Here is a 26,056-nt window from a genome sequence, read left to right as displayed (position 1 = left end):
CCACGCTGGACACAAGGCAAACTGAGCCCCCACGGGCAACCACGGCCCAAGCACCATCCCATGCTGGACAGGAGGCAAACTTAGCCCCCACGGGCAACCACGGCCCCAGCACCACCCCACGCTGGACACGAAGCAAATCGAGCCCCCATGGGCAACCCCAGCCCAAGCACCATCCCACGCTGGACAGGAGGCAAACTGAGCCCCGACGGGCAACCACGGCCCCAGCACCACCCCACGCTGGACATGAGGCAAACCGAGCCCCTATGGGCAACCATGGCCCCTGCACCACCCCACTCTGGACACGAGGCAAACCGAACCCCTACAGGCAACCACAGCCCCGGCACCACCTCACATTGGACGCGAGGCACTATTTACAGCTGTTTTCTCCCCACATCCTCACAGCTGCCCTGACAGGTAGGTGTTCTTGGACCCATTTTACAGATGTGGAAACAGAGACCCTCGGAGGTAAGTGACTGCCCAGGCTCACACAGGGAGCCAGTATCTGAGCTGAGACTTGAACCCTGGTCACTGGACTCCTAGTGCTTCCGTACCACCTCTCGGTTATCATCCAAGAAACACAAAGCAGAGCAGACTTTCACAAAACAGTTTTCAGGAGAGCAATGGACTCCAAAGTCTGGCTCATGCCCCGTCTGTCTGAGTCCTTGTCAAGCACGCATACTCCTGGACTCTCTCCCGACTTATTAAGTCAGACGACCTGAGGGTCACCCCACTCCACGTCACGGCTGAGAATTTTACAACCTCGCTGGACTCGATCAGCTAGATGAATCAGAGCCGCCAGGGCAGGAGCACCCTCTCCTCCCGTTCACTCCTTCCACAAGGCCCTGTTGCTCAGGATGGCCTCATCTCTGGAAGCATCTCTCTGATCACCCAGCATACTCTACTTCCTGGCCAGGCAAGGAACAGACTTTCTTTCCTGGATCATCTTCAGAGCAAGATTATCAAATCAGGGCCTCTTGGCCCAACCTAGTCCTGGGGGCGGCAGTATTGTGGAGTGGCTACAAGCCTGGGTGGCCCAGCCCTGAAACCTGCTCTGCGACATACCAGCCGTGTGGCCCTGGGTGGGCCACTCCAGTGGCTCAGTCTCCTCAGCTGTATGTGGGGATGACAACATCACCTGTCTCAGAGGGTTGCTGTGAAGGTAGGGGAGCAGCTTAGCCTAGCACTGGACCCACAACACAGACATAAGAACTGTGGGCTTCTATCGTCACCAATGGATGTCCAGCACCCAAGCTCAAAAGCATTTGGACACACCAGCTCAGACTGACAATGACTAACGAGGTTGGCAGAGTCAGGATGATGCTCCCAGCGGTAGGTAAATGGAGGCAGGCCCAGAGGTACCGGGGCACAGGGTAAAGGCAGGGAAAAGGGAGCTCTCTAAGACCTTGGGGCTTAGGGGAAGAAGGTGTGGATTCAAGAACCATCTCTGGGCCTCAGCTTCCCCATCTGTCAAGTGCCAAGCCCTCAGGCTACAGGGCTGTGGCATGAATGATGAGAGGGCTTTGTGAGAGTGACGTGGCAGCCACAGGATGGAACTGGGAGCGGCCTTCCAGAGCACGGCTCTGAGGAGGTGAGAGGCAGAAGCCAGGGTGGATGAGGCGGGGAGCTACTTGCACCTCAGCTTACTGAGTCCCTTTTGGGGGAGTCTGAAGCCAGAGTGCATGTGCAGAGGTGGGGAGAAGGCCTGTGGAGCTAAGGCCATCACACCATCCTGGCTTCGTCCTTAGGAGCTTGATTCTATTAGCTTCTCAGCCACCACAGTGCAGTGGTTAAGAGCATGGACTCTGGAGCCAGACTTCTTGGGTTCAAATCTAGGCTCTGCCACTTATTAGCTGTGTGACCTTGGGAAAGTTACTTGGCAACTATTTCCTCATTTGGAACACTGTAACATCTTTCTCATAAGGCTATTAAGAGGATTAAATGAATGCTTGGCACCCTGTAAGCTTAACTGCAGCTTCAACTTCAAGTAGGAAGTCTCTAGACTGATGTGTGTTATCCTGAGAAAAGAGCGGCTGCTGGATGACACACGGCGAGAGTCAAGCAGCCTGGCTGGGGTGAGCCCGAACTCAAGGGCAGGGCTCCATCTCACACCTTCACCCCACCCACGACAGGCCCGTGCCCGGCGGCAGCTGGCAAACACCTCGGAGCGCCTCTGAATGCAGCCTTTCGTAGCAGGCAGGGACTCTTTCCAGCCCTGGATGGCTCACGTCAAAACTAAAGGTCACTGCTTCCTGCTGGGAAACCACATCCTGGAGCCCTTCTCCCGGGGGGTGGAAGCAAGGGTCAGTGAAACTGGTGACATGGCCTCCTCCTCCCGGAGTGGCAGATTTTGGCCTTACGGGTCTTTTGTCCTCTAAAGGTCAGCTGGGGGGTTGTGAGCTCAGAGGTGATAGAATTACGCCAAGGCTCCCTTGGCAGGAAGGATTCTGGCACGGGCTTGGGTCTTGGCGACTGTACAAGGTGAGGCAGGCTGTGGTCTCTGCCCTTCCCCAACGCCCCAAGCTGTGGTTTCTTCCCAGAGAAGCCCGAGGCGGGCCGGGGAGGGTGGTTGGCGTGCAAGGAATCCCAGGAGAACCTCCGCCCGCCTGGGCCCGCTCCTGCAGCCCTTCGGCAGGCCTCTCCTCTCCTCCGCAGTCCTCGCCCCCAGGGACAGGGCAGCCAGCCCACCCTCTTTAAGCTCTCTCTTCCCCTTCACTTCTGCCAAAACTGGCCGTGGAGTCAGACCTGGGCTCAAAACCTCACTCTGCCCCTACCAGCTGTGAACCCTGGTGGTCACACAACCCCTGAGCCTCAATTTCCATCTGAAACCTTCAGGATCCTCTTTGGATCCCGAGGAAGATCTGAGTTTGTAGATACAAACGGCTCATCAAAATTCCACCAACACTGTAGTCTTTCTCTGAGAAAGCAGTTAAGAAAACTCTTAACTACTTTTGATTGAAGACAAAAACTAAATTTAACTCTTGGACAAACTTTCTAAATGGCATGATTAAATTACGCTCCCCCTTTGCTAAGATTATTTTCATCCAATTCAGTTCTTTTCCACGTAAATTTTACAATAAAGATTTCTTTTATCTCATAGTTTTCGGTCCACATCAAATTTTTCAGAAGACAGCTCTGACCTCATAGGGTGAGGACCCCTTCTGCCCATGGGCATCCATTATTTTTATAAGGTCTAATCTCCCCAGGTCAAATTTCATGCTCTAAACTTTATCAAGAAAGTGATTCTTCTGGTAATTTTTAGTCATTAATGAATTTTACCACGTGCAGTTTTGGTTGTCGTTGGTTCTGTTTTCTGTTGATAATTTCTGTCAGTAAAAATAATGAATTGTTAAAAGACAGACAACTGTTTCTCGGCTAATCCACGAGAAATTTGGGACAATGTTCCTCAGTTACTGTTCTAAAAGGAAAAAAAAGTCTTTGGTGTCAAAATGATGCAGGTTCAAAACACCCTGCTTGGGCAGCTGGATGGAGATCTCGCTTCTCTTGCAGGGTTGTTGAAATTATCAATTCCTCGGTACATGGCCTAACAGTGGCCTGACATGTTCAAAATATATGGGGTTCTCCTGCTCTGAGGTGGGGGCTGGGCTGTGGGGAGGAGTAGGGGGTCTCAAGCCCCTCATACATGCTGGGGTGGGATGGGCTAGAGTTGGGGGGTTCCTAATCACCATGGAAAAGGAGAGGCCAGTGTCTGGAAGTGACTGCCCAACTCACCCCACCCTGGTTCCATCAGGAAAGGAGAGGTCTGTCCTTCGATGAAGGGCGACGGGGTCTGCCAAGTTCACGTCACTCAAGTTCTCTGGGTCTTCATTTTTTAGGATGGGGGGCTGGATTAGAATTCTCCCAAGGTGACCAGAACAAGATTTTGTGAGTGAAGGGTGGCCGTAGTTGAATACAACACTGAACTCAGTCGAAAGACCAGAGTTCAAGTCCCAGCTGTGTGACCTCGGGCCAGCCACTCAACTCACGACACTGTGCTCTAGACGGGTTACAGACGTGGCTCATTTGATCCTGTCCACACCCCCGCAAGGAGGCGCTCACAGTATCTCCTCTTTATTGCTGGACACTGATGCTCAGAGAGCTTGAGTAACTACATAAAGTACAGAGCAGCAGAGCCAGGCCTTGGGTCCAGGGCTGCCTGCCTCTCGAGCCCACACTCTTGACTACCATGTCCCGCCAGCATGACGAGAGCAGGTGGCTTTCCGGTCTATCTGTGAGCAGACCCTGCTCTTTCTCTCTAGCTTTCTCTCTGACTGCTCTGGGAGGATCTCGACTGTGCCCTCAGCATGCACAGACCTCCCAGCTCCTGGCCTGGCCTCTCCCTCCTTCGTGCCTCTTCCAGGTTTCCTCCTCTTCAAAGCTCTGTTCAAGTTGTATTCCTTCCTTCCGGGAACTTTCCCTGGTCTGCTGGCTGCCTCATGGTCCGTCAGGGGTTCTCAGCCTGAGGCTGACCCGCCTCAAGGGGCCAGATGGAAGTAGGCTGGGATGCTTCTGTCACTGTAAGGTAAGGGATGGGCTGGGGGCACAAGTCCCATTTGGTAAGCAGGGCTAAGGATCTCAAACGTTTACAATGCATAGAGAACTGGTCTGTCCAAAGCACCAACAGCAGCCCCGCCTGAGCATCACAAGCCTAGACTCTTTGTCCCCACTAAACTGACAGAACATGTGGCAATCTGAGCAGGGGGGGCGGTGGGAAGAGGATGGGCTCTGGGGCCACATAGACCTGGGTCTGAATCTTGGCTTTGCTGCTTATCGGCAGTGTGATCCTAGCAAATTTCTTAACCTCTCTGAGCTTCAGTTTCCGAATGTAAAACTAGATTAAAAGCAAAAGTTAACCTTATAAGGTTATCTGGCAGGTTAATGCAATAACAGCAACAACGAAAACAGCAACAGTTAACAGTCACTGAACACACTCAGTGCCATGCACCGTGCTGAAAGCTTTCCCTAGGACCCACAAGGAAGGTACTGTCATTTTCCTCCACATTCAGGTGATGAAATTGAGACCAGAGAGATTAAGTAACTGGCCCAAAGTCACAGGGCTATTAAGTGGCCGAGTGTGGATTCAAAGTCAGGTAGTCAAATTCCAGAGCCTGCACCCTCACCTCTCACTCTACCGCCCGTCTCTCATGAAGCAAGCCCGCGTGTGAGAAGCCTTGCCTAGTGCTCGGCGCGGCAGGCTACGGCACCTAGCAGGGCACACTGGCATGACTTATCTCAGTACTGAGATGGGTAATAATGACACTGCTGTTCGCAGATAACTTTCCAGTCGGATACTCCTATCACTTCTTGTAAGGAAACTGTGGCCCAGAGAGGGTATGGTTTTCGTTCTAGGTCACCCACAGCGTGACACCGGGGAAAGATTCCCTTGGGTTTTACAGCCAGGATTCAAACCTGGCTCTGAATGACGCCAAAGGTCATGTTCTCATCCAAGACCCTGTCCTGGCTCCCGAGAGAGCTGCTTCAAACGTTGCAGAGATGCCTTCTGACCTGATGGTGTGGGACAGGGCCAGGATTCCCAGCACGAAGAAATACATGGACAGCAAGAGGTTGATGTACTCCTGGGAGAATATCTGAGGCAGAAATACAAAGAGAAACAGGAAGTCAGGCTTGCTGGTGGCTCCAAGGAAACTGGAGTCCCCACTTCTCTTCTGAGGGTTGGTCTCATCCCCCTTGAGCTGGGGAATGGTGTCAGGAAGAATCTCAGACAGTACTAGGGACCTTCCAGTTTCTGTGGCTGTGGAAAAAAGGGAAGGAACCTCAGACGCAGCTCCTAAAGGAGTCTGTAGGTTTGGCTTGGTGGCTCCAACACCTGGAGATGGGCGATATTATGTTTGTGCCCAGAGTCCTGCACGGGAATCATAAGGGAGCGGAGTCTGAAGTTCAGAGCCCAAGAGAGCCATCTGAACCTCAGAACGCACTCTGACAAGCTTCCTTCTTGCTCAGAAATCTAGGGAGGCCCCTACAGCGGCCACCAAGGCCCTGAGTACGCTGGTCACAAGTCATCTGCGCCCTGCTCCATTCTCCACATCACGCTCCTCTGGACAACTCCTCCCACGGTGACGGCTGAAGGTTAGGACAGCAGCTCCTCACAGCTGCTTCTTGGTCTTATCATCGTTGGGTGAAACTGAGGAATGTTCTTTCACAGTGCTCCAAAGCCAACTGTCACAGGTTGTCAATTCTGGACTTTGGGAAGGCTATGCCACATTGCTCCATGTTCACTGCATCATCTTCTGAATTTGTTACTGAGAGGGTCTCCAACTGGGAGGGAACAACGTGCTGTCATGTGGGGCACAGGGACACAGGCCACTGTCAAGCAGGGCTGCTCAGGAACCTGTCTGCACGCCTGTCTGATCACGCGGCTTCCCTCCATCTCACAAGCTCAAGGCCACATCCTCAGGCTGGCCGCTCAGGCCCCCATGGTGACCCCTGCAGACCTCCTTAGCCACAGCTCACGCCATGCTTGCTCTCGTTCACAGGCTGTGGCCACAGTGGCCTTTCCGTGGGGCCTCGTCTGTGCCCCACCCCTGCCCACAGGCAGACGTGCGCATGCTCTCTGCTGCCCGGCATCTCTCCCCTCTCCACCTGGGCCACCTTCCTCGTCCTTCAGCTCTCAGCGCAGAGCAGCTTTCCTTGACACGCCACCCCCTCACGAACACTGCCCAGGTTTACTGCCTGCCTACTATGTGCAGTGCATTGTGCCAAACTCTGGGGATACAGCTGGGAACAAGGCAGAAGAGTGCCCGCCCTCATGGAGATCATGTGCCAGTGAGGGAGAAAGGATCTCAAAAAAACCAAATATGCAATGCATTGTCAGGTGGTGCTGGGGAGAAAAGCAAAGGAGGGCAAGGAGACAGAGAGAGGGGGAGAGGCTCCTGATGGGCAGGAGGACACTCACTCACTCAGGAGCAGAACTCTTCACGCAGGAAGGGAGCAGCTGTGAGGACATTGGGGGAAGACCATCTGAGGCAGGGGGAAGGGTGAGTGTAAAGGTCCTGAGGCAGGTGCATGCTGATGTGTGCCGGGAAGAGGGATACGAGGCTGGAGCTGAGGGAGAACAGGGAGAGTCAGTAGATGAGGCGGGGAGTGTAAGACAGAGACAGACTCTGTGGTGCCAAGAAACAGGCAATAGGTTCATCTGGGTGAGACAGCTGGGTACTGGAAAGCTGAGGGCCAGGCTGTGAGGCAATCTGATGGCCTGAGAGGATCCTTCTGCTGCTGTGTGGAAGACAGACGCCACAGGGCAAAAGTGGAAGCAGACAGCCCTGTGAGGAGGGCACTGCATAATCCAGAGGAGGGAGGATGGTGCCAAGTGACGAGCAGTGGTCAGGCTCTGGCTCTGTTCTGGAAGTGGAGATGCAGGACGTGCTGAGGGGCTGGCTACGAGGGCTGAAAGGAGCAGGCGCCGACCTCTGCACTGCTTATCAGGCCGTGCTGTGGCAGGCGTCCCAGGAGGGTTCCTGGGGTCTCTGGCTGAGCAGCGAGATGGAAGGAAATGCTGATCTCAGGGGCTTGGGCAGGCGCAGGGGGTCAGTCTAGGCTGCTTCTTCTGTGCTTTCCTGGTGCTACAGACCTTGCCTTCACAGCACTTCCTAGGACTCTAAGTTCATATTTATCTATGTGATTATTTGATGGGTGTCTGTCTCTACCACTTAACAAGATGCTCCTTGAGGGTAGGGATGGATCGGCTGTTTTTCTCACTCCGGTGTCCCCAGCACACAGCACAGGACCTGGTGCATAGCAGACACTCAATAAATGTTTGTAGAATGATTGAGCAGATGAGCAAGTCAGTGGCCTATAATGTGAATGCATAAGAAAAATACCTGGGAACACAGGCTTGTGGACTGCGCTTTACTTCTGAAGATGTGGTACCCCTCTCACAGTGTTCTTTTAATGTGGGCCTTTGGGAAAAATTTCTCCCTGGCTGCATCTTTGAGCTTCTGGTGGCTTGACTAAGCGGACTAGGAATTGTGCAGCAAGTCTCTCTTTCTTTGTGCTTTAACTGCTAGAAAGTCAGAGCCACTTCTGGCAAGTGTACAAGTCTTCAGAGTTTAGAACATGGGGTCTGGGTCTGGTCCTTACCCAAAGCTTCATTATTTTAGCCTATTTTAATTTTCTCCTTCATTCTTATTTCTTCCTTTATTTTTCTTATGCTGTTGGATTTAATTTGTAGAAGCTGCCTCAAAGCAATCAGTTTTTAATGAGGTGGGATAAAGTAAATTTTGTGATTTTGAGCAACGCTACAAACTGCAGTGCCCTGCCCAGGAGGAGAGGAGGAAAGGAGCTGAGTGAGAGCCACAGTTAAGCAAACCGACCAATCAGCTGTGGGTCTGGAGTTCGGAGGAACCTGGTGGCCGTGTGGCCCAGGCAGCACCTTTCAGAACTCTCAATGTGGACAATCTAGAGACATGGTGAAGTGGTGTGCTGTGTCCTCTGGCACAAGGCAGGCTGGGGCTTACCTGCCTGGAGAGGAGGACAGGCCGAGCAACAGGCATCCAGTGCCTTAAATAAAAATGTTCACACCCTCTGTTGCCAGAAATTCCTTTCTGGGGAATCTTGGCTAAGGAGAGAATGCTAAATACTAAAATATAAGAAGGTCTTGAGCCAAGGGCCTGGGTGTGTATTCCTAGCACTTTTAGCACAGAGGAGACTTGAGAAACATCTGTCAAAAGCCAAGTCAGAGGCGATGGGCTAGATGTTAAGAGCCACAGAGAAATCTCAGCAGTACAGAGGAGAGGAAGACCAAACACAGGGCCACGTACTGCACAGTTCTATTTACGGAAACTAGACTCACTCAATACACACAGATACACTAACACTGTATATTTTATAAGGAGACGCATCTAAGGACATAAACGCATTAGAGCAGGTGCTTCTGGCAGAGAGGGAAATGGAGGTGGGCAATGGAGGTGGGTATTAGGGGTGACGGGGGAGAAAGTAACAAGGGGAGGCATGGACTGATGATGGTGTGCTATGAACCAAAGTGTCTAATACATTCCACTCTTCACCAGGGGTCCAGGGAAAAAAGAAAAAATAAAGTGAATTCTTAATGTTATTTGATGCACTCTTATTTATAACAGTAAAAATCAGGATGATTTTTTCTGTTCAAAGTGAGGGAGATGCTGTAAGTCAACCATGGGTATCTGCTTGTGGGGATATCCTGAAACCATTAAAAAGAGTGGTTCTGATTCAACAATGGGGAAGTGATGGCACAGGAAACAGGCATTAAAAATTATGTTTTTGACTCATTCGCAGACTGGTAAAAATAAAGAATTTTGAGGCTACCCAATGCAGGTGAGAGAACAGGGGTCTGGACACTCTGTTAGAGGGAATGTAAATCGACACAATCTTTTTGGAGAGATTTGGCACCATCTGTCCAAATTACAAGTGGAGATGCTATCTGACCTGGTAATCCTACGGCAGATATACCTGAAAACATGTGCACACGCCAAGATACGTGCCCAAAGATGGTCATGGCGGCAGTGCTGTAATACCCCACCACTATGTACCCCTCAGGGGCACATCTCTAAAGCAGAACCATGAGCACCTGTCAAAAAAGAAAAGCTGGATTTGACTGTTGATACAAAAATATCTCCATGGTAAGAACTATTTGTGTGATACATATATTTGTTTTTAAATTTTAACATAAACAAAGATCTATGTATAATAGAAAGACTCATAGAAACTATACTGGAGAGGATTATGGCTCATTTGCACCTTCCCTAGGTTGAAAACTTGTTTTAACTATGTGCTTATATATATATATTTTTTTTTTGAAGAGGAAGATTAGCCCTGAGCTAACTGCTGCCAATCCTCCTCTTTTTGCTGAGGAAGACTGGCCCTGAGCTAACATCCGTGCCCATCTTCCTCTACTTTACATGTGGGACGCCTACCACAGCACGGTGTGACAAGCGGTGCCATGTCCGCACCCCGGATCTGAACCAGCGAACCCCGGTCTGCTGAAGTAGAATGTGTGCACTTAACCGCTGTGCCACAGGGCTGGCCCTGTACTTATATTTTTAAAATGTAAATTAAAAGTCATCCTTGAGGAATTTTCAGTGACCAGGAAAAAAGTGCTTGTGATGTACTGTTAAAGAAAATAAATAAAAAGATGCAACACTATAGGGGTCGGGCTGGTGGTGTAGTGGTTAAGTTCGTGCGCTCTGCTTTGGCGGCCCAGGGTTCGCGGGTTCGGATCCTGGGTGCAACCTGCTCACTGCTCATTAAGCTATGCTGTGGTGGCATCCCACTTATAAAATAAAGGAAGATTGGTAACAGATGTTGGCTCAGCGCTAATCTTCCTCACCAAAAAAAAAAAAAAGCAACACTATAGTTACAATATGATTATGTTAAAAATATGCTTATTAAAAGGAGATATGCCAAAATGCTAACAGTGATTATCTGTGTTTTTCCCTTTAAGTTTTTCTTTCCCTTTCAAGTTTTTTGCATATATTACTTTTATCATCAGAAAATCACACATTATATTTAAAAAAAAAGTTTAAGGAGAGTTTACAGTAACATGAAAAAATGCTTATGATGTATTAATGTGAAGTGAAAAAGCAGCTACAAAACTGAATACACCACGTGGTCACAGCTACGGAGAAACCATGCACGGGAAGAAACAGTGGAAGGACACACCTCAAAAGGGAATCTGTGACTGTCTCTGGTAGTGGGGTTTTGGATGACTGCTGTTTTTCCCTTTTTACTTTTCTGTGTTTTCCAGGTTTTCAACACTGAGTCTGTGTAACTTTTATTGGGAAAATAAACCTCAATAAATTAAAAAAAAAAAAAGCAATTAGTATGGCAGAGGTATGTCTGAGACACAAGCTATACCCCATCCCCACGTAAATGGTACAATGAAACCAAACTGGTGCCACGAAAACAAAACAAAAAGCTACATGGAGACAAGAGATAAAGAGTGGTGGGGAGGAATCCCAAACACCAGCAGTGGTGGTCTCTGGGTAGTGGGTCTAGGGATGAATTAGGATTATTTTTTTCCTGCTCTTTAACTTCTATAAATGAACATGCATGTCTCCTGTGATGGGAAAAATAAAACAAAAGAAAACAAAGTTATTTAAGTGAAGTGACACAACAGGTGGAAAGGACTTACTTTGAAAAAGAGGTAGAGCCCCAAGAGTGCGCAGCTGGCGACGATGGGGAAGCGCGCGGCGTCCCGGCTGGTGATGGTCTCAGGCATGTCGGACGCGTTCTGGAGAGAGAAGAAAGGTGCCTACTGAGCAGGGGGCACGGTCCTGCCTCCGGGGACTGGATGCAGCGAGAGTTTGATGCACCAAGAGCTCATTCATCTCCTTCCCCTTCTGCATCCTTGTTCGCTTAGCTGCCTCAGGGGTTCCCGACTTTGCCTAACTCAGGGCTGCTCCCTCTGGACGGGGACAGTCCAGGGAGGACACAGCGCACATGGCATATCTGGGGAGGATAGCTGTAGCAGAGGCAGTTACCGCATGTGACAACTGGAAGAAAAACCCTGGAAACTGGTGACCACAGAGTGGTCCTGGACTTCACGAGAATTACTTCCAATTTTCTTATGGATCAGCTAAGATGTAAATAGGATTAATCTTTGCTCTAGAAGGTAATGAATACTGAGTGGAAACAAACCAAGAACAAACAAAACTGACAATGGCTGACACTACACATGGGCAGACACCAACTGCAAAGAGAAGCGAATCTTGACAAAGCTTAAATTTAAGAAATGTGAGTGGGAAAACTGAATCTGGTAAGAGCAAAAGCTACAATGACATTTACAATGGCAGATGCGATAGCTGGCAGAATGTGATCTGGTTAATCACAGAGGATAAATATTTACATGAAAAACAACTGAACGTAATCAAAATAATTTCAATATTATAAAGTGGAAAAAACTGGAAGTGGAGTTACAATGCAACACAGGAATTATATTAGTTTCATAGAATTCATGCCAAAAGACTTTCAAATGAAAATCCATCAATAGTAGTGTAACTCTGGCTTAAGTTTTTATTAATTTTGCTTGTTTCTTTACTTTGCTTTTTTCCTGGGAAAGTTTCGCCCTGGGCTAACATCTGTTGCCAATCTTCCTCTCTCTTTTTCACGCCCCACAGCCCCAATACATAACTGTATATTCTAGTTGTAAGTCCTTCTGGTTCTTCTACGTGAGCTGCTGCCACAGCATGGCTACTGACAGACTAGTGGTGTGGTTCCATGCCTGGAAACAGAACCCGGGCTGCTGACACCGAGTGTGCTGAACTTTAACTGCTAGGCCATGAGGGCTGGCTCAATTCTGGTTTAAATTTATATTTAAAAAAACAGAGCCCAAAGCTCTCTGGATCATGATGCTCTCCACGCCCTCTCTCTGCTAGGCAAAATCCTCAGTCCTTGAGGATGCGGCAAATGTCACTGCCATGGAGTGTTTCCAGATTTCCCCAACTGCAATTCCCACTGCATTTTGTATGTCTAATTCAATTTATATCACAGCTACCAAAAGTTCTAGCAATGCCGGGTTGGATTTCTGCTCATGCCAAAGGGAAGTGCTCTCCACAAGACCCACAGTCTCATCACAGTGCCTGAGATTCCAGCATCACCACGTCCATCCTGTGAATAAGGCACGAGCATCCCCGGGACAAGGGATCACGTTCAGCTGCAGAGTCTCTCTAACATTCTGGCTCGCAGCTGCCTCTTAAAAACCAATAGGACAAAACAAGCTAAGGGGGAAGCTGCCAGGAGGGCAGATTTTGGCTCAGGGAGGCCTTGTGCCCCAGGGTGGAAGACTGCAGAAGGAGACGGAGATGGGGGCACAGGGCAGTGAGCCCATAAAATGATCACCAGGAGATGGAGACGTGAGGATTGGGATGCGTATACACCGTCTGTTTGAGTACAGACTGGTCCAGCCTTTTGGGGAGGGCAACTTGGCAGGATGCACCAAATCATAAATTGCACATGCCCAAGGATATGAAGAATCACAGACCAGGAACTACCAGTGGCTCTTAACCATGGGAAGACCTGTTCAGCCTCACTCTTAATGGGAGAAGCTCAAATTAAAGTACACTGAGATTCCACTTTTCATCTACTAGAATGGCAAAAATCCATGTGTTTGATAACCCTCTGAGCTGGCATGGCCGTGGGGAAACAGGCACTGACCCACAGTGCTGGCAGGAGGTAAATCCGTCTTCCTGCAGAGAGCTCTCCGGCAATACATGTCAAAGCACAAATGCACAGACCCTTTGACCAGCAATTCCACCCGAGAACGTTTCCTACAGACATAATTCACACGTACGCAAAGGGATGCATATAAAGTGAATCCAAGGTACTCAATGCTCTGTTAAGGGCTTGCTGGGTGACGGAGGCAGATCATTTGCTTTTTGAGCCTCGGTTTACTCATCTGTCAAACAGGATGATAATCTCTAGCTTTACTTACATCTCCAAGGGCCAAGAGGCTTAAATCAAATGAGACATGGGATTCGAAGGAGGCTGGTGAAGTACCGTGACCGCACCAGGAGCTGTGCGTATCAGGGAGAGGCCAGTAACCAAGCCCCAACACACCAGGGCGGAGGTGGCGCAGGCACTGTGTCCCTCGAGTGCCAGAGGCAGCTCTGGAGGTGGGGGCGGGGCGGGCCAGCAACACGGACACTGGGAGGCAGGGTTCTCTTCCTTCCCTCTTCTCTCCCAGCCCCTGGTTTCTGCCTCGGGCGGCAGCGCGTTATGGAGCTTGGGCAAGTTCCTTGTGCCCTACTGCACAAATTCAAGATAATTCTCATGTGGCAGTAGCGTGGGCACAAAAATAAATTACAAATAACATATGCTACAATATATATATTATATAATAACATGCGTAATACAGTATATATAACATATATATGTAAATTATAAATTAAATCTCCTGACCTCGAAGAGTTCAGGCAGGTAGGCCAAGACCTCGACATGTAAACAGAATATTACAAGCCAGTGTGACACGTGACACAGTAGACACACGTACACTGGGGCAACACACAGTATGAGCACCCGACCGTTGCGAGAGGGCTCTGCCATCGGAAAGCCCAGCCTGGCTCCTGGCTCTGCTTCTGCCCTACGCTGGCACCTCGGGAAAGTTATTTTCTGTCTCACAGCCTCGATTTCCTTGCTGTCAAATGAGTTGTCAGGATTCTGTGGTTTTTCCATGGGAAGCACTCAGTGTTGTGCCATGAACACTTCACTGAAGTTGTAATAAACTATTTGTGTTATTATTATGTACGAGGGAATCATGAGGAAGGAGACAGGACAGCACTTCTGGAGGGAAGAAGGGGAGGGTCAGAGGTGGTCAGAGCAGATGCCACTCGAGCAAGGCGCTGCAGGTCAAGCACAGGGTGTGGTATGTGGCAGGAGCCAGATAAACACGGACTGAGCTGAAGAGTTTGCTGTGAGTACAGGGAAGGGAAGCGCTTACCAGGCAGAGGGACCTGCAGGTGCAGAGCACACAGGAGTGAAAGTATACGTGGGGCTCTGGCGTCACCTACAAACCCACGTTATGGCTCATTTCCACATATTCCTTTCAATTGAGTCCAGTATCCTGGGCGGGAAGAGGCTTAATACTATATGATGGCAAAGCAAGGTTGGACAGATGCTCCACCACACAGAGGAATCTGGCCTCCTCTGTGGGTGACTGTTATAAATATCTCATGCTGCAATGCTGAGTCAGAATGGGAGACCGGAAATCTGACAATAACAGTGGTAAGGATAACATTTACTGAGAGCTTTCTAGGTGCCAAGCACTGTTCTATGTGCTTTACGTGATTTCATCCTCACAAAACCCCCATGAAGCAAGTACTTTTAATAACTCCATTTGACAGATGAGGAAACTCAGGCTCAGAGAGCTGAAGTAACTTGCTTATGGTCACACAGCCGGTGAATGGCAGAGCCAGGATTTCAACTCAGGCAGTCTGGTTTCAGAGCCCAAACTCTTGGCCACTACTCCCTAGACGACTTCTACCTTTCCTATCTGGAAATTTCTGTCGGAAAGTTGTGACAAGATGCTCAGTGAGCCTGCGACCTTTCTGAGGAACAGAATCCTGAAGGCAATAAAACAGTTAATCTTCATAGTTACAAAAATACTAAAAATTGTTAGGCTTGTCTATTGAGTCAATCTGGATGATTTAACGAGATGCTCGTATGCAAATGCAATAGCTCCTGGAACACAAAACATAATTAGAGAGTGGGGGGAAAAGCTGACACAAATAGCAGAAATAAATTTAACTTCCAGCGACATTCTGCATATTCGGTTATCAGGGCGGAAGCAAAAGCAGCGAGGGCAGACAGATGCCCGGCTGCCAGCCATTGGCTCGGCTCGAGCTCTGGGAGCACTGCTTCCAGGCCATGCCCTCGAAAGGATCTGGAATTCGTGGACCATTCCGTTACTCTGTCACTCCAGCTGGGGACCCCAGGCTCTCCTCTCCTTACCACCACTTTTACTAAGTCGCCTCCCCACGATTCTAGCTCCTGAGCATTTCCTGAACTAATCCCCACTTCAATCCTTTGGCCCCACTGCAGTCTCACAACCACCCACCTCACCAGCATCCTTCCCACTCTGCCTCCCACCTACTGCCTACCCCGCCAGGAGCTGGTTTTGAAGCCTAGACCCGCCTGCATCATACACCTGCTCAAAACCCTCTGGGGAATGCACTGCTCGGCAGCCGTTACACAGGAGCCGAGGTCACTGCTGTGAGCGCAAGCTGATACTGCCTCTGCGGTGGATAATTTGGTCAAATCTACCTAAATCAAACATGCACACAGCCTTTGACATGGCAAATCAGTTTTGAGGAATTTATCTGACAAATACACAGACAAGTGTGAAATAACAAATGTATAAGGAGATTAATTTCAGCAGGTGTAATAGCCTGAGACTGATGCCAGTCTAAAAGACCAGTGGAGGACTCGAAGTCAGGGGTTCTCACATTTGAGTGTGTATCAGAGTGGCCATGAGGCCTTGTGAAAACAGACTGCTGGGCCCACTTCGAGTTTCTGATCCAGAATGTATATTTCTTTTCTTTTCATTTTTTTTAAAAGATTGGCACCTGAGCTAACAACTGTTGCCAATCTTCTTTTTTTTCCCTTCTTTTCCCCAAAGCCCCCAGTACATAGTTATACATTCTAGTTGTGAGTGCCACTGGTTGTGCCATGTGGGACGCTGCCTCAGCGTGGCCTGACGAGCGGTGCCATGTCCGCACCCAGGATCCGAACCGGAGAAACCCTGGGCCGCCGAAGTGGAGTGCGCGAACCCAACCACTCGGCCACTGGGCCAGCCAGAATGTGCATTTCTAATAAGTTCCCAGGGGATGCTGCTACCGCTGCTCATCCAGGGATTACACTCTGAGAACCACCGCTCTAAACACTGTGGGGTACAGATGGGACACCATACAGCTGTTAAAGAAGACCACGACCACTCCTATGTACTAATCTATTTGGTGAAAAAAGCGAGGTGCAAAAGAGAGTGTGTATATATACACACACACACTAATACACACATACACATATATATAATGAATTATAACAGTTATATAGCAAAAATGGGGGAAAGCATATGCTTATTTATAACGGCACCGAATCTCTCCAAGAAACATATAACAGGGGCTGCCTCTGGGGAGAGAAACTGGGCAGCTGTGGGGTGGCAGGGAGAGTTTCCGTGTGCATCCCTCTGTACTTTTGGGATTCTAGACCATAGGCATGCATCATCACCCCTCCCCTCCACAAACCAAAGAGGCAGGTCTACATGTACTGACATAGGAAAAGGACCAAGACATAGTCTTAAACAACACCAAAAAGTCAAGTTGCAGAGCAATATGTGCTGCAAAAATCTCATTCTTTTAAAAGTAAACTTACACATGTATATACACACAGGCACACACATAATGTTTGTATACACACAGAAAAATTCTGGAAGATTACACACCAAACAGCTAACTGGGTTACTTCCAGGAAGTGGTACCGACAAGGCTTTTCCTTCATGTTTCTGCCTTGCTTGAATCTTTTACAAGTGCAAGTGTGTAGTCATTTGTAACTATGAAGACGAAGTGCTGTGCTGCCTTCAGGATGCCATACCTCAGAAAGGCTGCAGGCTCCCGAGCATCCTCTTGTCACTGCACCCAAGCCCCCATGCAGGGCTCACGTCACACTACTCACTGCCTCCCTGAACACACCTAGTGGTCCCATGCCTCCCTCTCTTCCTGCCCTGCCTGTAGCATTCCCCCCGACCCACGCACAGACAGTGGCTGCCTCCTCTAGGAGGTGGATCAGAATTCAGTTTAGTTGGCTGGTCACACATCTGTTTCTCCTTGGTGACTGAGCTCTGTGAGGGCAGGGCTTGGGCTTTTTTGTTCCAGCATCCCTGGTACCCAGCCCAGTGCTGGCAGAGAACAGGAGCCCAGTCCAGTTGGCTGAGGTGCTCCTCTGAGTTACAGGCCAAGGCCCTCTGAAGCAGCCTGCAGGGCAGCTATTGCTCGGGCTGGGATCTGTTCCCTTCTGGGAACACAGGTCTCAGACGAGGAGGAGCACTGCGCAAGACTGCTCCTCCCCACACACTCCTGGATGCTCCGCCTTCTCCTCCCCACAATTTCACAATTCGCCCTGCCTATTATGGACTACTCGGCCCCAGAGAGAGAATTCTGTTCTCACACGCCCTCTCTCAGCTGCCTTTGGGGTCTAACACTGGTAGGGAATCAAAACTCCTGGGCCCCCACACTAACTTCTCTCTCTCCTTGCCCAGTGACCAGGGAAACATAACTCAGGGTAGAAAAAGAGAGTTGTCTGGCCTGTCCTTTCCCTAGGCCAAAATGCCACTTGTGAGTGTCTTTAGGGGCACCTCTACCAAGCCAAGAGCCCAGGATTAGGACACCTGGTTCTGCCCCTCATTGGCAGAGGGATTTCTTTGACCCTTAGTTTCGTTCCCCGTACAGTGGGGATAATAAAACTGGCTCTGCTGGCCACACTCAGTTGCCATGAGAATCAAAGAGGGTGAAGGCTTTGTAACCTTTAGGACATCCTGGTTGTTGACAGTGGGAGGCCACTAAGGGTCAGGCCATTCGCAATTTCACGTACAGTCTTGCAGCCCCCCTGGCCTGCAGGAGACGCCGGGGGGAGGGGCTGAGAGGCTGCAGCAGATCTAAAGCTCTCTTCTCCCCACACCCTCTGCTCCAGCCACACCAGGCCTTCTGCCATCTCCTGAACTGCCTCATACCTCTGCTTGCCTGCCTTCCTCTATCTAGAAGGCCTTCTGGCTGAAATGCTACCTCTGTCAAGGCTCAAGCCCACCGCAAGCACCAAGCTGCCCTGCCCCGCCCAGGAGAGCTCAATCTTTCTAAACCTGCAGCACCACTTGTGTTAGAATCACACATCCAGTTATCCCTCCTTCGTCCAGATACCTAAACTCCTTGGCGACAGGACTCTGACGCACTCATCTTTGCTGCATCCCCTGACTCTGGACAATGGCTGAGGTTCAGGAAATTATGCTGTCTGGAATGTGTTCTCTGAAGACATTAGTGATCCGTGTACAGAAGGTGCCAGGAGAATTATTCAGTTTTGGGGTCCCTCTGATCAAGCTGCCTAGCACATGCCACGCTGCCCTTCACCTCCTTTGCCCTGGTCTATTTCAGAACTTCTCCCTGCACCAAGTGTCTGCCCGAAAGCAGGGTAGGGAGGCTGAAGACCACTTGAACTCTGCTTAGAAGGGGCAGAATAGAAAGGCAAATGGGGTCACCGATGCCCTGCCTGCCTACTCCCGTTTGTGTCTGACCACAGAGGGAGCCAGCAGCGAGTTTGATCTTGGGGAAGGAAGGCGGCAGGCCTCAGCCACAGATCAAGTTGGGTAATGTTTTGGGCACCTGGGTTTGAATAGTTTCAAAAGTGGCAGCTGCTCTGTGGGCCTGTCCTCTTTGGGTAAGACAGCTTCCGCTTAGGTTCGACTTCAGGTTTGGGTGGGGGAGGAGCAGCAGGGAGCTGCAGATCAGGAGGTTGTGGAGGAGGAAAAAGGGTGCCAGGAAGTGAGAAGCCATGGGTACAATGGGCTAGAGAGGCTTAATAAAAGGAAGAAGCATGGAGGGAGGAAGTCAGGAGGTGGAAGGTGCTGGGGTCCTCTTGGGCATCCAATGGGAGAGATGCTGAGGAGGGCCAGGGATGAGGTCTGGCCCAGTCTTGAAAGAGAGGCCAACAGCAGCTCAGTTACTCAGCGGGTAAGCTCAATTTGGTGGAGGGACTGTCTCAGGGGCATAAGGAGAAAAGCTACTTTGAGGTAGGGTCAAGGTCTGGGGTGGGAACAGAGTTAAGGGTTAGGAAGAGTCTGGGCTTAGGCTAGGACAGGGCCAAGGCTGGGTGGTAGTCAGAGAGGAAACCAGCAAAATACGGGGCCTATGCCTGGTTAAAAAGAGAGGCACCAAGGTGCCAGGTTCTGAGGGGCTGGCTGACTGGAACTGGTTCCAAAAAGTTATGCAAAAAACTGAGGCCTGAGCTGGGGCTCTATTTCTGAGTTAATTTTTTTCAGGTGGGGCAAGGGCCTCATCTGGGGGTTTAAGAGAGCACACGGTGGGTCACAGATTCCAGTTGGACAATCGTCAGAGTCTAGGGATGGGCCCACATGCTAGAATTTGCCCTGGGGTAGGGTGAGGCAGGGTTCCTCTCTGAGGAATGACATGAGACTGTACCATTCAGGAGTTGTCAGGCCCAATGCCCCATCAGGTCTGATCAGGGGTGACCCAGAGCCCAGGACTGGGGGGACTGTTCCAGATGGGATGAGCAGGGAGAGCAGAAAGTGGGGCTAGTGTGGCTGGGTCCAGTAGGCTCAGAACAATTGGTTCCGGAACAGCAGTGTGAGCGGCGGTTGAGAGTTCCCAGCATGATGCACACAGAGAGGGATGTGTCAGGGTCTGAGTGGGGGTAGAAACCAGTCCTTATTTGAGGGAGGTGTCCGTACCCGGTATGCGGGTCGGTGCCCAGATCCCGGGGTACCTAAGGCCAGGGATGTGGGCCCAGGGTGGGGAAGTGGTAGTGATCAGGATGGGAAGGATCAGTGTCCGGGGAGAGGAGGTGTTTGTCCCGTCTAGGGCGGGCGGGGGAGGGTCCGTGTCAGCCGGGTCCCGGGTGGGAGGTGGAAAGCGCCCGGTTTTGCCGCTGACCCTACCTTGCCGCGGGCGCAGCGCACGGAGCGCAGGGCGCCGAAGAAGATGGGCAGCAGCGCCATGAGCAGCAGGCTGCCGTAGGCCAGCGCGATGCCCTCGGGCGTGGAAGGCGGCCGCGTCTTGCCGTTGGCCGGGCCGCCGGCCTCGGCGCTGCCGTTATGCGGGTCGCTGAGGGCCGAGTCCATGGCGAGGCTGCGCTCGGGGTCCGACTCCCGCTCCGGCCACTGCAGCAGTCACAGGGAAGGGAAGACAGGCGCTGCAGCGAAAGCCACGTTCCCCTAAAGAAACAGGAAGTGACGTGCCTCCTTCGCCGGCCGCGTCGCGCACGCGTGCGCGTTCACGTCTCCCCGCCCGCGCGCCCTCTAGCGGTAGCGGAGGGCTGGGCGGTCGGTTGCTAAGCAACTTGCTACCGGTCGGGAAAGAAACACTGGACCGCCCCGAGGGAGACCTGAGGACCCCATTCCCCAGTCCCAATTGATCTCCTCAATCCCAGGCTGTCCCACTCCCCATATATCCTCATCCTAATAACTAAGAATTTGTTAATTCATGCATGCATTCATCCAATATTCAACTGTTCCTTCACTCATTAAATATTTATTGAGTGTCCCATTATATGCCAGGCACTGTGCTGGGCTCTGGGGACAATGAGGCGAACAATACCTTCAAAAGTCTGTCCCTGCCCTCACGAAGCTTACATTTTATTATGGTTGGAGGTGGGGTGTTTGGAAGACAAATAAAATGAACAAATAAAATATAAACTCTATAAGATGTTAGTGTGTAATGTGTTACATACCACGTTAATGGAACTAAATAATTTAGAGAGACCTCCCTCGCTAGGAACCTAGTGCACATCTGCATATGACTTGGGCCAGCGTGGTTCCGACCAGTTTCAGAGGATGAAGGTCAGGTGGCTGACTCTGTAGACATCCAGTCCTGTGGGGCTCCCAGCGTATGTGTCCAGGGGTGAGGATGTGGGTAGCAGTGACCTGGATTTGAGTGAAGGCCCACGTTATCTGGGGCTCCTGGCTATGCTACTGCTGCCCTAGTTAAGAGCTAGAGAAAGTATGTGGTAGATAAACTGGAGGAAATTGCACCCTGCAGGCACCCAGCACTCGAGAAACTTTGGGCCAAGTAGTGGAGAAAAAAGCATGCTCTCCAGGAACTCAGCAAATGAGCCACCTGGGCCAGGAAGGGAAGAGCCATTCTCCTCCAGTCCCTCTTGCAGATTCTACTGAAAAGGCTTAACATATGTCAGTTGCGAAGGAGAAATATTTACAAGGCCCAGCTCCATTAGCACAGCAAAAAGAGTGGACTTAGAGCTGAGAGGCAATAAGCTGATAAACGATGCAGATGGTGTAATATCACATGTCCTGGTCCAAGCTTGGCAGGTGGTGAGGTGGGGTTGGAGCATGGGGTTCATGTTGAGGAGAGACAAAGGCAAGGAGTCGGACTATAAAAGTTTGAATAACAGAGTTGTTTGCCTAGCACATGCCAGGCATGGTCCTAGTAACTTTGTGTGTTTTCTTTGATCCAAATAACACTAGTAAGGGATAATTAGTCCCATTTTACAGATGAAGAAACTGAGCCTCACAGAGGTAAACTAGCCAGCTCAGGTCACATAGTTGGCGGTGGAAGAGGATAGACTTGAACTTAGGTCTGTAGGACTTCAAAGCCTCTGATCTTTCCAACGTTCCAGCTACACAGAAGGCTAAAGAGTTTGGACCAGAGTAACTTAGTCCTGGGCAGATGGTGTACAGTTTCAGGCTCTGTTTTTCAGTAAGCTGGACAGGCCCTGAGTGGATGGGTGAAGGCAGAGTGCCTGATGAACTCATCCATCAATAATTCAGGCTACAGGATTTGCCCAGCAACTGGGCCTCGTGGCTCTGAGCCTCCGTATTTGAGAGCATGTGATTGGAAATTGGAGACACTTCCCGCTTCCCACTAGGCTGAGCACTTAATTTAGTTTGTCCTGGGGCAGGTCTGGCCATCTCCCTTTACACCGCAGAGTGGGAGATTGTGAATATGACCCATGGAACTGAGGGGTTGACCCAAGTTCAGAAAGCTCCTGTCAGGCTTCTGGAGGGTTGGATTTCTGGCTTGGAGCCTACCTGTCTTGATATCCTCTGAGACAGGGAGACAGTCTGAGAGTAGGTGCCCTGAGGCTTTACCTGCTGAAGCCTCCTGTATGGGGTTACTTTCCCAGAGGAGATCTGAGCTGAGGTCAAGAATGGAGCCTGTTTAGAGCCAGGGGTAGTTAAATGACCAATATTTGTTCCAAAGAAAGATGCAACCCTAATCCCCCTCTTTATCTATTACTGTCACTGTGAATGGATTTCAGATTTTCCAATTTTTTTCTCATATATGCTCACACACACACACACTTGCACATACCGCTACATGCTTAAATAGTTCTGAAAATAACAAGCAAGGATCATCAATGGATGCTAAAACTATTGGGAGAAAGATTGTTGAGGGACAAGATATTCACACAGTCTTAAAGTGTTACCCCACAGATTACTTATTAATTATAAAAGGAAAAATGTTCCTTTACAGTGGAGTGACCTGGACACTCCCTTAACCAAATGATCAAACTTACCATTGCCAAGTGGGATGGGACAAAATGACAATCTGTCATGCAACGTGGGGGACACATCACCTGTGTAGTCTTCTTGCTATACATGTTTAACCCGCGTCTGCTCATGAGGAAATGTCAGGAAAAGTCAGAAAAATACAGATTGTGGCATATTCTACAAGACAACTAGCCTGGATTCTTCCAAAATGTTGGTGCCATAGAAGAAAAAAAAATCCACGGGGATGGTTGTAGATGAAAGGAGACCGAAGAGAGGTGAAATCCAAATGTAATGTGTCATCCTCAGTTGGCTCCTGGATCACATTTTTTAAAAGGCTATAAAGAAAATGTTCAGACAAGTGGGGAAATTTGAACACGGATTGTTTGGGTGTGATAACGGTATTGTGGTTCTGTAGGACCTTGCCAGTCAAGGTGTGGTCTCCAGACTAGCACCATGAGCATCACCTGGGAACCGGGAAGAAATGCAGAATCCCAGGCTCCGCCCCAGAACTCGTGGGTCCCTAGGTGATCCACATGCACCTTGAGTTCGAGAACTGCTGGTGTGGGAGAGCCTGCTTATTCGTAGGAGGGAGACGCTTCCCCTAGAGGGCCAGGTGATCCTGCGTTCCTGATCCTTGTGAGAGATGGGCAAGAAAGTAGTAAAACTCTGTATGAATGTTTACTGTTCTTATTATCTGCTGAGCTCACAGAGCCTTCAAATATAAGTGCTCAATAAATATTTGTATATGAATAAGTGAAATTATTGTTCCTTCCTCCCAACCTTCTTTGGCTTACTCCACATCCTGGTTAACCCTACTCATCCCTCAGTGCTGGAGTCAAATGTCACCTGCTCAGGGAACTCCTGTATTTATAGCATGGCAGAGCCGGCAGTAAGGGCCACAGGGGTTTTACTAAGATAAAAGAAACACTTTCTGTGCCCTCATCCCACCTTGCATTAGGGTTGGACTCCTGATTTGGGAAAATATTTTTGGAGGCCAAAACCGCTCCTGTGGATTGTGTTTTCAGCTCCATAATCTGAGAGAAATTCCTGCACAGGTCTATTAGGAGACAGTTCCAACGATTTTCCTGCAGTGTCTTTTTTTTTTTTGGTAGCTGGAAGTTAGAGCAAACCTAGGTGCATGTCATTGGGGAACAGATTGAAACAATGTGCTGTATGTATACTATGGGATACCAGGCAGCAACAAGAAGAAACAATCCAAGGGCATGCTCAGCTACGGGAAAGCTGCATTCTGGTTTGGGCAGGACAGTCATGGGTATATATCCCTGGTCCTGGCCTAATTATTAATAGAACCTCTTGCACTCTCAAAAGTGTGCCAGTTTGGATGATAACGTATGGTCACTATCACAGGTCAAGTTTTCTAGAAGCAGAGCCTGAAATAGGATTCTTGTTCAAGTGATGTTGGGAAAGAGTGTCCTTAGGAGGAAGAGAATGAAGGAAGGCAGGAGATAAAAGGCTAAGTGAGGGGGCTGGCCCGGTGGTGCAGCGTTTAAGTCCACATGTTCCGCCTCGGTGGCTCAGGGTCTGCCGGTTCGGATCCCAGATGTGGACCTATGCACTGGTTGTCAAGCCATGCTGTGGCAGGCATCCCACATATAAAGTAGAAGAAGATGGGCACAGATGTTAGCTCAGGGCCAGTCTTCCTCAGCAAAAAGAGAAGGACTGGCAGCAGATGTTAGCTCAGGGCTAATCTTCCTTTTAAAGAAAAAGGCTAAATGAGGATGGGCCCTCAGCCAGAGACTTGCTTCACTGTGACCACAATGGGACCTCTGGGGCACAAACTGCACCACAGAGTTGTTCCTGCCTTGAGGCTAAGGCCTCTTGTCCCCCTGTATCTGTCATTCATTGACCATAGTCTAGGAGTCAGCGGGTGAGGGGTAGTTTCCCTGGCTGGCTGGCTCCTGTTTGACCAGGAGCAATTCTCCAGAGAAGGCGGCAGCTGTGAGTAGCTTTCAGCCAATACTCACAACAGCTGGGGGTCGAGCCACACTGTCTGGTAAAGGGGATCTGGGTGTGGCACCAATTGCATCCCTTGCAACCGCCCTAACCCTCATCAACACGTGCAGACCTTTAAAACGTAGAGCTGAGCATTAAGAAAATTGTGTGATATGATTTATGTAAATTAGAAGTACGTATCACATAGCAAACATTGCAAGGGTATTTACATATTAAAGAATACATATCAAGCACATTAGAATTGTTCCCTGTAGAGGGATGGGAATGAGAGTGGGAACTGGGGGTTAGAACAAAAAAATATGTACATAAGTAAAATAAAACAGGGGCTTTGTGGATTACAGTGTGATGGTCTACCATGAAGGAACGGGTATGATGAATTCATCCCTCTGCTCCTGAGATTCCAAAAAGAAAAGAAAAGGTCTTTGAAGACTTTAAGGAAGTGTTGTCATTTCAGAGTTCCCTTTGTTCTTTGCTGGGTTGGGCGCAGAGGCTGGATTTGCAAAGGGAATAGCAAGTGCCCTTCTGAGAGTGGGTCAGGGTTCCTTGGTTTGCAAGGCCTGGAAGCCCAGCTGGAAGCATTTTAGGCGAAGGTGGGAAAGTATAGGCTCTCGAACCTCAAGGAAGAGGTGAACAGCCAACGCCTGAACAGGACACGCAGGGACAGCACTGGGCCTCGGTTACCACCGGAAACCAGGGCATCTGTGTTGCTAGGATCCTCTCTCTGCATCTCCTCTCTGCTTTTCTCTGCACACTATCTTTACTCTCTTTCACAGCAAACCTGTGTGCTACAAATGGCAGCCCCCAAGAGCTGAGTTAACACATTAGCATTTGCCTCAGGAACGTGGGTTCCTGAACCTCCTTGGCTCAGCATGGTCAGGGCATCTAGCTCTACTGTCAAAAGGCCTCTGGGGTGGGTGAGGCTTCCATTACATGGTCTCAGTCTGGGGTCAGTGAGGATTTCTGTTATCATGGGCCAAGCCATAGGACGTTGGAATGATGGAATGTTAGAGTCATATAATGTTAGCATCACAATGTAGGTACAGTCGGTTGGTCCTCCCCTCCGTATCCACAAGTTCTGCAGCTGCAGATTCCACCAACCACGGACGGAAAGACCTACTTTGGTTGCACCTGTACTGAACATGTTCAGGCTTTTTTCTTGTCATTGCCTAAACAATTCAGTATAAGAACTATTTACATTGTATTAGGTCTTCTAGGTAATCTAGAGATGATTCAAAGTATACAGGAGGATATGTGTAGGTAATGTGAATACTATGCCATTTTACATAAGGGACTTGAACATCCGCAGATTTTGGTACCCGCGTGGGGTGGGGGCTGGAACCAATCCCCTGCAGATACCAAGGGAGGACTGGA

At 49.8% G+C, this 26,056-nt stretch overlaps 1 protein-coding gene across 4 annotated transcripts in view; it reads right to left on the bottom strand.

Moving 5' to 3' along the window:
• The window catches only part of HM13 (histocompatibility minor 13), a 40,320-nt gene extending 19,838 nt beyond the window's left edge, over positions 1-20,482 (bottom strand). For 2 of the 4 annotated variants that reach the window (XR_011531056.1, XM_070589057.1), the window contains exons 1-3: positions 20,144-20,480; positions 11,123-11,221; positions 5,503-5,585 (exon numbers count right to left, since the gene is read on the bottom strand). Coding sequence is in view for 3 of the 4 variants with exons in the window: in XM_070589057.1 (XP_070445158.1) it covers positions 5,503-5,585; positions 11,123-11,221; positions 20,144-20,326 (365 nt within the window). In the remaining variant the exon portion in view is untranslated. Of the gene's footprint in view, positions 1-5,502; positions 5,586-11,122; positions 11,222-20,143 lie in introns of all 4 variants that reach the window. The other 2 variants (XM_070589055.1, XM_070589058.1) reach the window with 2 other exon arrangements.
• Between the last annotated feature and the right edge of the window lie 5,574 nt (positions 20,483-26,056).

This window comes from Equus przewalskii, chromosome 21, assembly GCF_037783145.1.
Source record: "Equus przewalskii isolate Varuska chromosome 21, EquPr2, whole genome shotgun sequence".
Classification (NCBI taxonomy): Eukaryota; Metazoa; Chordata; class Mammalia; order Perissodactyla; family Equidae; genus Equus; species Equus przewalskii.
Note: the sequence above shows the minus strand (reverse complement) of the source record. Positions and strands in the feature narration are given on the sequence as shown.